This window comes from Hydra viridissima, unplaced genomic scaffold (genome assembly GCF_058129835.1).
Source record: "Hydra viridissima isolate aposymbiotic clone 2 unplaced genomic scaffold, HvirCarnegie_v1 scaffold_2, whole genome shotgun sequence".
Taxonomy (NCBI): domain Eukaryota; kingdom Metazoa; phylum Cnidaria; class Hydrozoa; order Anthoathecata; family Hydridae; genus Hydra; species Hydra viridissima.
In genome coordinates, this window is record NW_028324301.1 from 12600844 (window position 1) to 12615196 (window position 14353).

The 14353-nt window shown below is 28.8% G+C and overlaps 1 protein-coding gene and 1 pseudogene across 2 annotated transcripts; one reads left to right on the top strand and one right to left on the bottom strand.

The window, feature by feature from the left end:
* Window positions 1-12515, bottom strand: LOC145195758 (UDP-N-acetylglucosamine transferase subunit ALG14-like). Of its 2 annotated transcripts, none has more exons than XM_090078450.1 (6): window positions 12277-12515; window positions 11901-12064; window positions 9548-9687; window positions 9265-9387; window positions 7287-7346; window positions 1-404 (listed from the first exon to the last, which is right to left on the bottom strand). In XM_090078450.1, exons 2-6 carry the CDS (start codon window positions 12040-12042, stop codon window positions 234-236), a joined length of 636 nt encoding a protein of 211 aa, XP_089934576.1. In that variant the 5' UTR covers window positions 12043-12064; window positions 12277-12515; the 3' UTR covers window positions 1-233. The 2 variants fall into 2 exon arrangements, with proteins under 2 accessions (XP_089934576.1, XP_089934577.1); XM_090078451.1 differs by having other exon boundaries at window positions 9548-9778; window positions 12277-12477.
* LOC149891982 (uncharacterized) lies at window positions 2316-6623 on the top strand (annotated as a pseudogene).
* Window positions 12516-14353: the final 1838 nt, after the last annotated feature.

Sequence of the window (14353 nt, forward strand, 5' to 3'; positions counted from 1 at the left end):
TGAAGTATGCAAGGTATCGTAATTTCTTTTCTAGAACTCTATAAATAGCAACATCGATGAAAAGAAAGCTTTTAGATTGTTTTTTCTAACGTTAACCAATGGAACTGATACATCAAACTTAAATCTGGTCATTCTTACAAACCTAATTTTTTCTTTTGAAGTAACTTCAAAAACTCATGATTTCTTATGCTTTATTACACTACAGGACCTTATGCAAAAATTTAATGACAATCCTACACCAACCTTCCAATATAATCTGCCCTAGGATATTTATCGAGGAGATCAGACCATTGTACAAGCAGTCGATCAGCAAATACATACAAAATCTTTGCGGATAGTGAAAGCGAGTTGACACGACATATACTCTCAACAAAAACAATTTTCGTGCGAATCAAAAAGACGATCTGAAACAAAAATGATGGTTCATTAACAACCATGAAAATTTGTTCCTACATTTTTTCTACTAAAACAATAAAAAAAACAAAATAAAAAAATGTATTATTAAATACAATTTAAAAAAAATATCAAATATTAAAAAAAAAAATAAAATAATTATAAAAAATAAAAAAATTAAAAATAAAAAATAAAAGCAAAATATTCAAAATAAAAAACAAAAATAAGATAATTAAAATAAAAAAATAAAAATAAATTAATAAAAATGAAACAAAAAAGTTAAGTAAAAAGTAAAATAAATGCTACATTTCGATAAATTTGAGATAATAAGTTTTTCAAATGTTTACTTTTAATCCTGATTAAGAAAAAAGAATTTTTTTAGGATTTTTATACTTGTTATTTTTTAAAAATTGCACAAAAACTCAAGTTGCAGAAAAATAAGTCTCAGCAAAGAGTTTGAAAAAGTAACATGAAAAATATTCAAGTATGCAAACATAGATAAGATATACACGTCATCAGTGTTTAGAAGAACGCATTCCAAAAGGAACGAGTGAAGGAATGAAGCTTGGAACCGGTTCCTTTTAAAATAACGGAACGAGGAAAGAGAACAAATTCTTTTTTTAAAGCAATGTGAACGAAAAATAATAGTTCCTTAAAAATTTATAACTTTACTTTTTGCAATAGTTGTTTTTAAAGTTCAAAAACAAAATGATTTGTATTTAGATAATATCCAATCCAAGTTCCGATTCAATTGGCCACATTTACTTATTTTTAAATTAAATCTGATAGTTTAAAAATTAGTATATGTGGCTAACTAGATCTGAACTAAAATGTTCCAGTTATTGAAAATGTCAGCAATTGCCCACGTAATAATAATAATACTGAAGTGAGTGGTAAGTTTGTATAAATATGCTGTTACTTCTTATATATTTTATATTGCATTGACATAAGCTTATTATTTTTAAATAAGTTTATTAACTAACGTCCTTAACTTAACTTAAGTCATAAATCTATGCAACTCATTATAACACTATGTAATGTTTTCTTTTTTCTTAGATAAACGTTTGCCTTGGAGCGGCTTAAAATCATTTTTTGTATTCAATGAAATAAATGGCAATAACATAAATGCAAAATGTGTTTTGTGTGGCCCTTTAGGAAAAGAAATAAGTGCAGCTAAAAATACATCATCTAATCTAAAACGGCATACTAAGGTAAATAAATGTTAGTGTTTCCTACTATTTTGAATTTAATTCAGTTAACTTATTTTGAATAATGTATGAAATAAAATACATACTTATTAAAAAGTATGTATTTTATTTCATACATTATTTTGATACTTATTATGCATAGTATCATACTATGTACCTCATACATGCAAAAAAGTAACTTGAATAGGTGCGTATATTGGTAAACATGTAGATTCAGTAATTACACCATATTGAATAAAGAATGTAATTTTTTGAATTTGCTGAAGTTTCAAATTTGATTTACTTATTAGTAAAAATTAATAATTAAAAATTTTTCTCTTTTTATTAGAGAATTCACCCATTCAAAATGGTTGCTTTTGAAAAAAAATTAAGTTCATCAGAGAATGTGAAAAAAGGAGTGGTGCAATCTACTCTTGAGAAATAAGAACCAAAAAAAGAAATGAGCATTTTAAACTAAATCAAAAAAGTTTAGATCAACTTGTTATAAATTTTATTGTTAGTGAAACACAACCTTTAAATACTACTGTGATCAAAAAGTAAGGTGAATTTTTAATTTAAACTTCCTGCCTTATTCGAATCGTCCAATCTTTTTTATTTTTAAGTTGGTAGGAATGTCATTAACATTTGCGCCAAATTACATGTCAAACTCATAATTATTTTTTTTTGTTTACGCTTGTTTCTGAAGTACCAAAAGTGCATTCGGCGATTTTCACGATGTCGAATTTTGTTGAGCAAAGAAGTGCTATTAAATTTTGTTTGCGGAATGATATTTCTGCTACTGAAACGTATCGAATGTTGCAAAAGGCCTTCGGTGAAGAGACTATGTCTCAAAAAAATGTTTACAAGTGGTACAAAGACTTCAAAGAAGGCCGAGAACGTGTTGATGACTTGGAACGCTCCGGACGACCATCGACTTCGATTGATGATCGCCACATCAACAAAATCAAAGAATTGGTGCTTGCAAATCGTCGGTTAACCATTCGAGACCTTGTTGACATGGTTGGAATATCATTTGGGTCGGTGCAAGCGATTTTGAAGGATCATTTGGGCCTCAGAAGACTCAAATCACGTTTGGTGCCGAAATTTCTCAATTTCTTTGAAAAAGAGCGTCGCGTTAAAACGTGTGAAGCAATGCTTTCTGACTATCAAGAAGTCTGCAAACAAATTATTACTGGCGATGAGACTTGGGTCTACACATACGACCCTGAAACAACCGACCAATCGAGTGAATACCGTGAAAAAGGCGAGCCGAGACCGAAGCAACCACGTCAAAGTCGCTCAAAAATCAAGGTCATGTTGACTGTTTTCTTTGATTATTGTGGTGTCGTGCACTACGAATTCCTTCCAACTGGCCAAACTGTCAACAAGGAATATTATTTAAGCGTTATGCGACGTTTGCGCGAAGCTATTCGCAAAAAGAGACCGGAATTATGGGCCAATAACTCTTGGATTTTGCACCACGATAATGCGCCTTCGCACACAGCACTGGTTCTTCGTGAGTTTTTCGCCAAAAACTCTACCCATGTTGCTCCACAACCACCGTATTCGCCCGACTTAGCACCGTGTGACTTCTGGCTGTTCCCAAAGCTCAAGAGACCACTCCGGGGAAATCGTTTTGAGTCCATTGAAGAGATCCAACGTGAATCGGCACGCGCATTGAAGGCTATCCCTACCGAGGACTTTTCGGCATGCTTCGAAGACTGGAAAAAACGTTGGCAAAAGTGCATTGGGGCCGGGGGGATTATTTTGAGGGGGACGATACAGATTTGGAAGAATAAATAAAGATTTTTCATTTTATAAAAAAATTCACCTTACTTTTTGATCACAGTAGTATAGTTGATAGACCATCATTTGTGAATTTGGTGAAATTATGCCTTCCTAAAGACCTGAAGATTATTTGTAGTAAAACTACGTATTAATAATCTGTAATTATCAATGATTGAAGATATTACTTCAACACTTGGAGATGTTATGTATGTTATAACCACAGCTGACTGTTGGAGTAAAGGTAAAACAGGTTATATTGGGATGAATTACCATTGGATAGATCAAAAGACTTCAGTGTCATTCAGTATCTTTAGCATGTAGTCGCATAAAAGGAAGACAAACATATACTGTTTTGGCTAATGTTTTGTGTAAGATTCATACAACCTATAAAATACAAAACAAGATAGTTGCTACAACAACAGACAACGGTTCTAATTTTTTAAAAGCTTTTAAATCATATCCAATTTCAAAAAATTCAGAGAATGAGGAAGATAGCGATGATGAAGATAATGACAATTTATGTGATGAGAATACAGCTATTCACGAAAATTTAAACGATTGCAGAATTTTCAAATCTAATCTTCGGTTTTTCTTGAATAAAAATCAAACGGAAATAGATATCAAAATAATTATTTTTCCAATTTGGTAAATAGGTTATTTGTTAATAGAATAAAAAAAAGTAGGCTTTGACTCATTACCGTTTACTCAGAAATTTCATTAAAAGGTAGGTGATACAAATTAAGAGGTTTCACAAAAGTTTAAACGATTTTATTTAGGATCAATTATTTGCTAATTAATTGAGTAGTTTTTCAATCAAAAAATTTATCACAACATCATCAGGCAGCTTTTAATTCATTAAAAATCAACTTAAAATATTGTGAATTTCAAATTAATTTCAATTGCGTGCAAATGGGTCGAAAATCACTTTCTAGTGACATCAAATGGCAAGTTAATGGTATGGCGCAGACAAAAAATCACACAAACGTTCAAATAGGCAAAATACTTAACATTTCTGAATATTGCGTTAGAAAAACCATCAAAACCTGGGAACTTACCAAGGACGTCTCCGACATGCCACGTACTGGGAGACCATCCAAACTCAGCAACCGTGACAAAAATGGTATATTCAGAATGAGCAGAGAAAACCCCAGACTCAGCTACAAAAAAGCTAGCACAAATCTTCAATGAGTCAAAAAATAATCCAAAAGATAGCAGAGAGCTCGTGAGACGAACATTGTCGGACAAAGGTATTGGAACGTACATAGCTGCTAAAAAACCTATTCTTTCAATCACTGATAAACGTAAACGACGAGTGTGGTCCAAAGAAAGGCTGGACTGGTCTGTAGAACAGTGGGCAAAAGTTATTTGGAGTGATGAAGCTAACTTTCAAGTTGTAAACCACAAGGGAAGAATCAATGTCAAAAGATTTGCAACAGAGAAATATTCAGACAGGTTTTTGCAACATCGTCGACAAGGCGGTGGAGGTTCGGTTGGCATCTGGGGATGTTTTTCTCACAAAGGTATAGGCTTCTGTGAGCTGTATGAAGGCCGAATTAATCAATACAACTACAAGAACACATTGGAAACGTGTTTAGTTCCATCAATCAGACACTTGTATGGCAGAAGCAAGCAATTCATCTTTCAACAAGACGGGACTTCATCTCATACAGCACACTCAATCAAAGAATCTTTTTTGAAAAAAAGTTCAATGTGATGCCCTGGTGCCCTAGATCACCAGATCTCAACCCAATCAAAAATATTTGGTCTTGGATCGACAATCAACTGACATACCATGAAATTCAATCAACTCAGCATTTAAAGCAACTTTTGAATGAGTACTGGCTGAAGGTACCTCGCGTGATGTGCATGAAATTAGTTGAATCAATGCAAAAACGAGTCTATCTTTGCTATAAAAACAAAGGAGGACACTTCAAATATTAATTTGGCTTTTTTTTTCATTTTTTGTTCAAATGTTGCAATTCGTTTAAACTTTTGTGCTTCTTATTTTTCCTATAAGATTTTTTGTAATAGCTTTTTTCTAACTAAATATTAAAATTTTTATAACATGTTCATATTCATTTTAAAGCTAATTACTTTTTCTTTAATAAATAAAAAAAGTTAAGTCGATATCATTTTACAGTTTTTCTTTCTTAAACAAAAACCAAACATACTTGATAAAAATTCTGCAATCGTTTAAACTTTTGTGAATAGCTGTATAAATTTGTATGAAATTTTGGACAAAAGTAGTCATGAACAAGAAGAGAATAACTTATTTGTTCAGTTACCACAACATTTTAGATGTGCTAGTCATACGCTAGATTTAATAGCAAAAAATGATGTTGAGAAATTGGTACAGACTTCGGAAACTAGTTTTAAGAAAATTTATAGGAAAGCAATGGGCAAGTGTTCATAATTATGGAGTAAACAAAATATATCGAATAGAGTTGCTGAAAAAATTCACAATACATTAGAGATTTATTTAAAAACACCAAACTAAACAAGATAGAGCTGTACCTATGATAGCTTATTTTAAAATAAAAATATTTTTTTTGACTCTAATGGACATAACAAAATCAACAATATAATGGATTTCTGCAAAATACATTATACTGTTCATTTAAGATTCATTTTAAGATTCACAAATCAAGAAATTCAATTAACTCATGAATACTGTGAAGTAATGCTTGGCCAATCTTTAGACTTTTTACAAGGAGAAGAATCAATGTTATTGGGGTAATTGCTACTGACACTTTATGCTTTGGATAAAAAATTAATTATTTTGCAACAGAAAATATGAACCTTTGTGATCCACTTGTCAACATAGTAAGAACGCTAATTTAAACTTGATTTAGTACTATTTGGGAAAAAAAATACCAGGTTTTAAATTATTATGGCTTGATGGTGTCAAATGTTTCACAGAAGAAGTCTTTGAAAATGTGGATCTTAGTTCTACAGCTTGTGAAATCAAATCCTCTTCGCATATAGCAACAGGTACATCTAAAGAAGATTTTTTCTGTTTACCAGTGGAAAGCAACTTAATTACAAGTTCTGCTATTGAGGAATTGGAATTATATTTAAAATCACAGTCAAAAGAGTTTACTGCATTATTAGTATACCCAGCAATATTAAAAATCTTAAAAAAACTTAATACACCTCTTCCATCAAGTGCTCCGGTTGAATGCTCAACATTTTAAGTGTTAGAACACTTAATTTTATTTTTCACACAAAATTTACTAAAGATTCTTTGAACCATTTTTTTTTATTGCAAAAAAGCACATCAAAACATGCTTAATCTTTATATATGCCAAAAACAAACTAAAAAGACAAAATGGTTAATCATTCCAACATATGTAGGGAACATGCACATCAAAATAACAAATAAAAAATACAAAGCCCATAAAATTTTTTTCTAAACATTTCTTTAGTTAAATTATTTGACGTAATTTAACCACGGAAAATCTAAATCCAACTTATTTTATTATAAATAATAGGCAAGATCAGCCTCTTTTCCTTAATATTAATACTATTGTAGTGAGCATTCAAAGTTTTGGGTATTTTTATCTTTGAAGCAATCAAATTTCTATTCCCTAAACTACTTATAGAATAATTTCTATAAAAATTCCCATGTTTGCAAGTACAAATATAAATGTTTTTATGTTTGCAAGTACAGATATGAAAATTCCCATGTTTGCAAGTACAGATATCTAAGTTTCTATACAAGTACACATATTTCCCATGTTTGCAAGTACAGATATAAAAATTCCCATGTTTGCGTATAAAAACTGAAAGCAAAATATACATTACAATTCTTTGTAAAGTTATCTGAAATATAGGGGAATTTATGAAAAATACTAATACTGCTGCTTTTTACATGCCATTTATCAACTTGACAAAACTAAGAACAAAAAACTTTATTACCTTTAATAAAAATGCTATAAAACATACAGGAACACAAGTGCCAGGTCCATTGCACAATATCTATAATATATCATTTTTAATTAATGAAGAGAATTAAGATCTATCTTCAGCTAAAAAATCCTCAACCTTGAAATAAATAAACATTTTAGCAAATGAACTATTAATTTGAAACAACTGTAGATATATACGTTATGTAATAGAAACAGCATGGGTTGAAACCATTATGGGAATTATTTCTGTGCTTTCTATTTTTCTAGAATCATTAGTAAAAAAAAAGGACCCTGGACTAAGCCTAATTTCCTAAACAAATAACACAGTAAAAGTTCCAACCTGTTTTATCTGAATTACTTATTGTGCCATCTGTTAATGATTATCTATTGGTACAGACTACTAATTCCATGATAATAAATCTAAAGGAGAGTAAGTAGTCTTTAAGAGTGCTCCTACCACTCAGCTAAGTAATTTAGTAGAGGGATTAAATTCTATCAATAGAAACCAGCTGAGCTATTAGACTTGAAGATTAAAGAAGTCTCCTACAGCCATGTACTCACATAACTTTCAACTTTAAATGTAAAATGAATTCCATGATGTTGTATTATGAAAGTTGATTTTCAATATTTAGCATCATGTGACTAAAATTTGGAACTATCCAATGTAACCTCACAGGATTGGGAGGTATTCAGAAAAAACAATACTTAATTGCTAGCAAAATATGAACCATGTTCAAATTTTATCTTAATAAAACTAGTTACCTACTGGTGTTTTATCATTAATTTTTTTTTTCAAGAAATCTCATATTTTACTATAATTATTAGACATGCATTGTTTACATTATACAATTTATTAGTCTATTGTTGATACAATTAGTTATTATTCTTATCATTTAAAATGTTATTCTTATTTCACACTTTGCTTTGTGTTTTTATTTACCATTGAAAATTTAAAAAACAAATGTAAGAGAAAAATAGAAAGTGAAAAAAGAATAAGCAGAGATGTACACGAAACCAGTAAAACAAAGAGACCTCAAAAGGGTATGAAAAAAACATTTCTAGACATTTTTGCTATTAGTCCCCAAAAGATGACCACTTGTTATTAAAAAAAAAAAAAAAAAAAAGCTGGTTTAACCACATTTAAAGACAAATGCAGAGGAGTAAAAAAGTTCAAGTATACTTTTTATGACATGTAAATGGTTAAAAACACTGCTCAGCTACATTTTTTGATACATCTAAGTTAGGAATGTGCCAGGTTGCCTGGTTTTAAGTGACAAAAGACAGCAAAGGAATTGTCTATTTTAAGAAAAACTTTAGTAGCTTATTACCATTTCAATCATGTTGAGTTTTTAAACAAGGAGTACAAATTGAAAAAATTATAAATGTAGAAATTGAACATCTACCAGATGTGGCACTAATTAAAGAGACAAAGAGGAAGGACCTCCAGGCCATGATGCAGCATTTGGATGAAAAAATAAGATTTATTTATAAAAAAGTTTAGATGCCTAAACTGTTGGACTTTAGTGTTAACAAATATGGACATAAATAATTTCTGTCATTTTTTATTTCTAAAACATTTTTTATATTATCTTGAATATTTTTAAAAATATGGTCAGTCTCATCCTTTTTGTCTAACAAAAATTTAATATAAATGTACTTTTTCTTGAGGATATGGGATAGTTTTTTTGATTTCCAAAAAAAAAATTTTGGGCACAGATCACTTAGCCCTGCAATGCCTCAAACATTTTTTCTTTCCTAGAAAAACAGTTCCATGCTCAATTTATATGTAAAAAAAGAGAAATAAAAAGAAACTAACAATTAAAAAAAAAAATCCACTTTTGTCAAGTCAAAACAAACTCTAAAATAAGAACATTTCAATATGTAACTTTAATTTTTAAGCAACTCACTATACTTTTTTAAAATTCAGAATACTTTTTATGCAAGAAAAATAACCATTAATGATTTCAAGACCATTTTATAGCACTTACTAAATCTGGTGAATGCCTCAGAACAACATGAAGAGCTTGATAGCAGCCACATAGACTAGTGAACAATGTTGTAATCCAAGACTGATTAACTTCTCGACTACGATACACTCGTTCAACACAAGGCTGAAAGAAAAAAACCTTTCAAATTCAGTTTTCACAACTAATTTGAAAGTTGTATAAATCATTGAAGGACTAATCAATATAATTGAATTTTATACAAATAGTTGAGGCACTAATTGATATAAGTTTTGAATGAAAAAAAAAAAAAAAATTATAAAATAACCTTGGCATTAAAATTTTTCTGCTCATATTCAGCTATTTTATTTAAACTTTGTTCATCACTTTCAGCAAGGATATACACACGTGGATAATATTTCCTTGATAAGCTATCCATAAGGCTCATCATCTCAGCTGTATGGCCACCTTTATTAAAATAGAATTACAGCTGTATGATCATCTGTAGATTATTTCAATTTACATCTTTATAATCAAAATGCAAATGGAAAAGTCCAGACTAAAAAAATATTTACAAGTAATAAATTACAATTTTAGAAACCTTGATAATCTAGTTACATAATTCTGAATTAAAAATATTATGTCAAGGCCTTATATCTATAAGTACCCAAATAAAGAATTATCCAATAACTTATTGAATCATTTAACTAAATTGCTGAACATTTTGCAACTGGTGTCAAACATCTTTGAATAAATTGGATAAAGGACAGAAAACTTAGATGAACCATGTGATTCTCTTATGAAGTCATATGATTATCTCAAAGCTTCTCCTAAATGTTGTGTTTAAGAAAGAAGAAACAAACATTTATATGGCTATTTAAAAGTACAGGCCTCAACATCCTGTATTTTACATTTTCGCTAACTCTGTCTATTGAACTCCATCTCTCTCTCTAAGAAATTATTTGTCAGACCCTATTGCAATCTGAGAGACTCACAGTCATTATCATTCTTGATGCATTTGTTAAAGTAAAGTATGTCAAAAAGTTTGTCTAGTGTCTATTGTACTATATTCTTTCTGATTCTGTTTATTTTTTTTATTATTCCTGGATTGATACTTTATCAATTCCACATGTTAGAGATCTTTGATCTTCCTGATATAATCTCAAAGATAAAAGCCATGAATCTATGCTAAACTCATTGAATAATTGAAAGCATTTTTGAGCCTGAAAAAATGAATCTGCTGAATTTAGTGCTTAATTATCTTATTCAACCAAAATAATGGAAGAAATTGATTTGACAAAACACATGTTAGAAAGATCCAAAAGATTGTGCACCAAAAAAGATTTTTGTGAAATGACCATACAGTGTAGTTTTCTTTTGTGATGATGATGAAAAACAACTAAATGTTACCAGAAAGAAATCTAATCTAAGTGGAAAGGAGTGAAATGAATAGTAAACAACAAAATACTAAAGTGAAAGAAACAGATTTTGTTAACTTAAAAGAACAGCATTAAAAAAGAAAAGAAAAGCAGATTTTCTATATATAGTTTTCTAAATAAATTGTGTATTTATCAGAAAGTAAGAAAATTAAATTTGATGTTTAAAGTTTTAAAGAGTTTATAAGAGACAAACAAATCTAGGACACTGAAAGGAAATTTCTTCAACCTTGGTTAAAATTAACTGTAGTTTTTTTCTTCAATACTTTTTCTACAATATATCATTGATGAGAATAATGATATATTGTAGAAAATATATTGAGAATCAAATTCCAGTAGTTTGTACAGCATTATATGACTTTACAGTGATTCTGATAGTAAACCATGACTGATGACTGGATATAGAGAATTAGTTTAAGAGTTATATAGTTAATTACTTACTTGTTATATACAGATTTTAACTAGTTTATATGTAAAATTTCCTTTATTTTTAACTCATATAATGAATTTATTGAATCAAGTCAAAAGCCTATTTTTAAATTTCATTAACTTTTTTTAGCTATATTTTTTGTTATATAGATTAATCTAAATACCCAAATTTGAAAAATTATAGCCTTTTGGGACCTTCCAATTGAGCTTTAATTTAATTGATTGCTCACTTCTTCATTAAGGTTGCATTTTGGAAGGTGAGATTTAAAATATTAAAAAAAAATCTTTTAACTTTTCTAGGGCAATCTAATAGTCATTTAAAGTCTTTTTAATTTTTCATAAGATTGTTACAATTTATTAAATGATTCAATGAGCAAGGATAACATTATGAGAATCATTTACTTTATTTTTTTTGTTTTTCATAAATGATAAGACTAAAACAACTGGCATGTATTAAAAGTGAACCTGCTATATCTTTATGTATCTTTCATCAATTTTAAAATTATATCAGCAAACTAGACAAAACTATCTTTGTGGTTGCTAAAAACTGGTTAATAGAATACTACAACTAAATTTAATAAATACTATACTAAATTTACATTTACTCTATGGTTAATAAAGCAGAAGTAATTGTTCTCTGCATATTTTATGAAGTAATAAACTTAGTTGCTAATTGAAAGATTTAACTAAAGTTACAAAAAAATTCATACATAAATAAAAGAGAATGTAATGGCTTCCATCTATAAATGTATACTCTAATCATAGTTATATTTAAACTATTAAGCTAAACATTTGGCTGTGAAAATAAATTAGCACCTGAACCAACAACAACCATTGTTTTACAAGACATGCATGTCACATCTCTTTTTCTTTTTGATGGTTTTAGTATAAGGAACACTCCTCGGCAAATAAGAAGTATAAATAAACCAAACACACCAACAGATACTTCAAACAGCATTTGGTAATCAAAAGGATAACAGCTAAATACGTATAAATTCCATAATGACAATTTAGAAGCAAAAATATTATTCAAAATGCGCTTAACTCATACCGCACTCTCAATTAACTAGTATAATAAATTGAATTAATTAGTATAATAAAAGAGTTTGCTATGTCTGGCAAAAAATTTTCTAAGCTATCAGCGTACAAAGATAAACAAGTTCACAAAATTAATCAGTAAATTTTTACTAACACGTTTTTCAAAAATATCTTTTAGTCATTTCCATAACAACTCTAAATGATACTGTAGTATCTATTAGTGCCTGCAGTTGGATTTGCTGATATTCCCTGTGCTATAATTTGCTATGATATCCCTCTCTTCTGTATGATCCGGTAACTTTTCTTTAAAGAGTGACTTTCTTTTGTACCCGGGTCAGTGTAAACAGCACAATGTAACATTGTATACACGGCGATCTTTCGTATATCGATGGCTCCGCGCAAAATCGGACTATCTGCAATCTCCGCCAAAAACAAAATTGGCATATCTGCAATCTCTGCGTAAAACAAAATTGGACTATCTGCATTTTCCGCCAGCTTTATTTTTGAACTATCTGCATTCTCCGGGCGTTCAAAGTTTTTATTGCATGAAATTATGCGCCTTGTCAAAATGTGATTTCACTACAAATGGCAGATCTCATGAAATAAGTTGTTAATAAGAAGACAGTAATTGCATTATTTTCCATCTATTCCTGAGATATAAATCTGTTTAAGTTTTAACACAAAGTTTCACTTGCCACATTTGATTTTGTTTAGTAATTATTTTAGAATAGTTATATAACATATGGTATGTTAATGCAAATGAAAAATTTACAATATTTTTAGAACATCATTTTAGCGGCTAAAATAAGAACAGTCTGCATCTACTTTAATCTCAAGTCTGAACTTAGTAAGCGTGTACACATCATGAATTGATCAAAGTGTAGCTGATCGCAAAACCAATTTTATGTATTCAAATTTAATTTGAAATTAAAATGCTGCTGGATTAAGAAAACGTTTTACAGTTTTACGAGGCTTATTCGAAACATTGTTTGGTGTTTTTCAAGTTTGTCTAATTTCAACAGAAAAAAAAAAAGTAGTGTTACTGTGTTATCTATACTATATAGGTATACTATATAGCATATAGCAGTCAGTCATGTTTTGGTTAAATGTGAAAATAACAAGTTGGTTTGTTTAGCTTACAAAATTAATTAATTCAAATGTATAATTGCTATCGTCAAATAAAATATGTTAGATCTTAAAAATATGTTAGGACTACAAAATTATAGATGTTTTTAGATAAGTTGTGTTTGTATGTTAAATTATAATTTCTAAAGTTAAAAGTTACCTAAATGTGACTATAATTTAAATTCAAGTAATTAATATTGTCTATTACAAATGTGATAATTTATTATCTTGGGTATACTGTAAAAGTAATAAAAGCCTGATATTCAGATCAATGTGCAAGTTAAGGATATGTTTATTTAAAACAGCAGTTTTTTGTTATTTTGTAATTATTCTTTTATAGAAAAAATACAGCTATTTTTGATTGTATCATAGTTATTACTATCATAGTAAAAAAATTACAACCCTTTTTTATATATCATTACATCCCAAAGTCTTGGATATAAAAAAATTATCAAATATAATTGGACCAAAATTGTTTGATCATCACTGCAGTTGAGGTGACATCTGATTAAACCAATGTTTAATGGTTTAGAGCTCAAATCCAACTGAACCTTAGGTTCAGTTTGATTTTGATCCTAATTATTGATAAACCAAGTTTAAGAAAAGTTGGAAACCATAATGTTTAATACTCATGCATGAGTTTTTAACTAGTTTGTGTTCAGTTAAGTGGCATCTCCAAAAAAGAATGGTTTTAAGTAGACAACAAAGAAAACTCCACATAGTTTGATTGCTTAATGAACAAAAATAGGTTAATAACAATAATTTTGTTAGTTACGATCTAGGTTACAATATATATATATATATATATGTATATATATATATATATATATATATATATATATATATATATATATATATATATTTATTTATAAATGCGTGTGTATATATATGTGTATATATAAATATATGTATGTATATATATATATATATATACATTATTTATATATATACATACATATATTTATATATACACGTATAGTATATATATATACATACATATATTTATATATACACAAAATTATTGTGATATGTGTATATATATATATATATATATATATATATATATATATATATATATATATATATATATATATATATATATATAT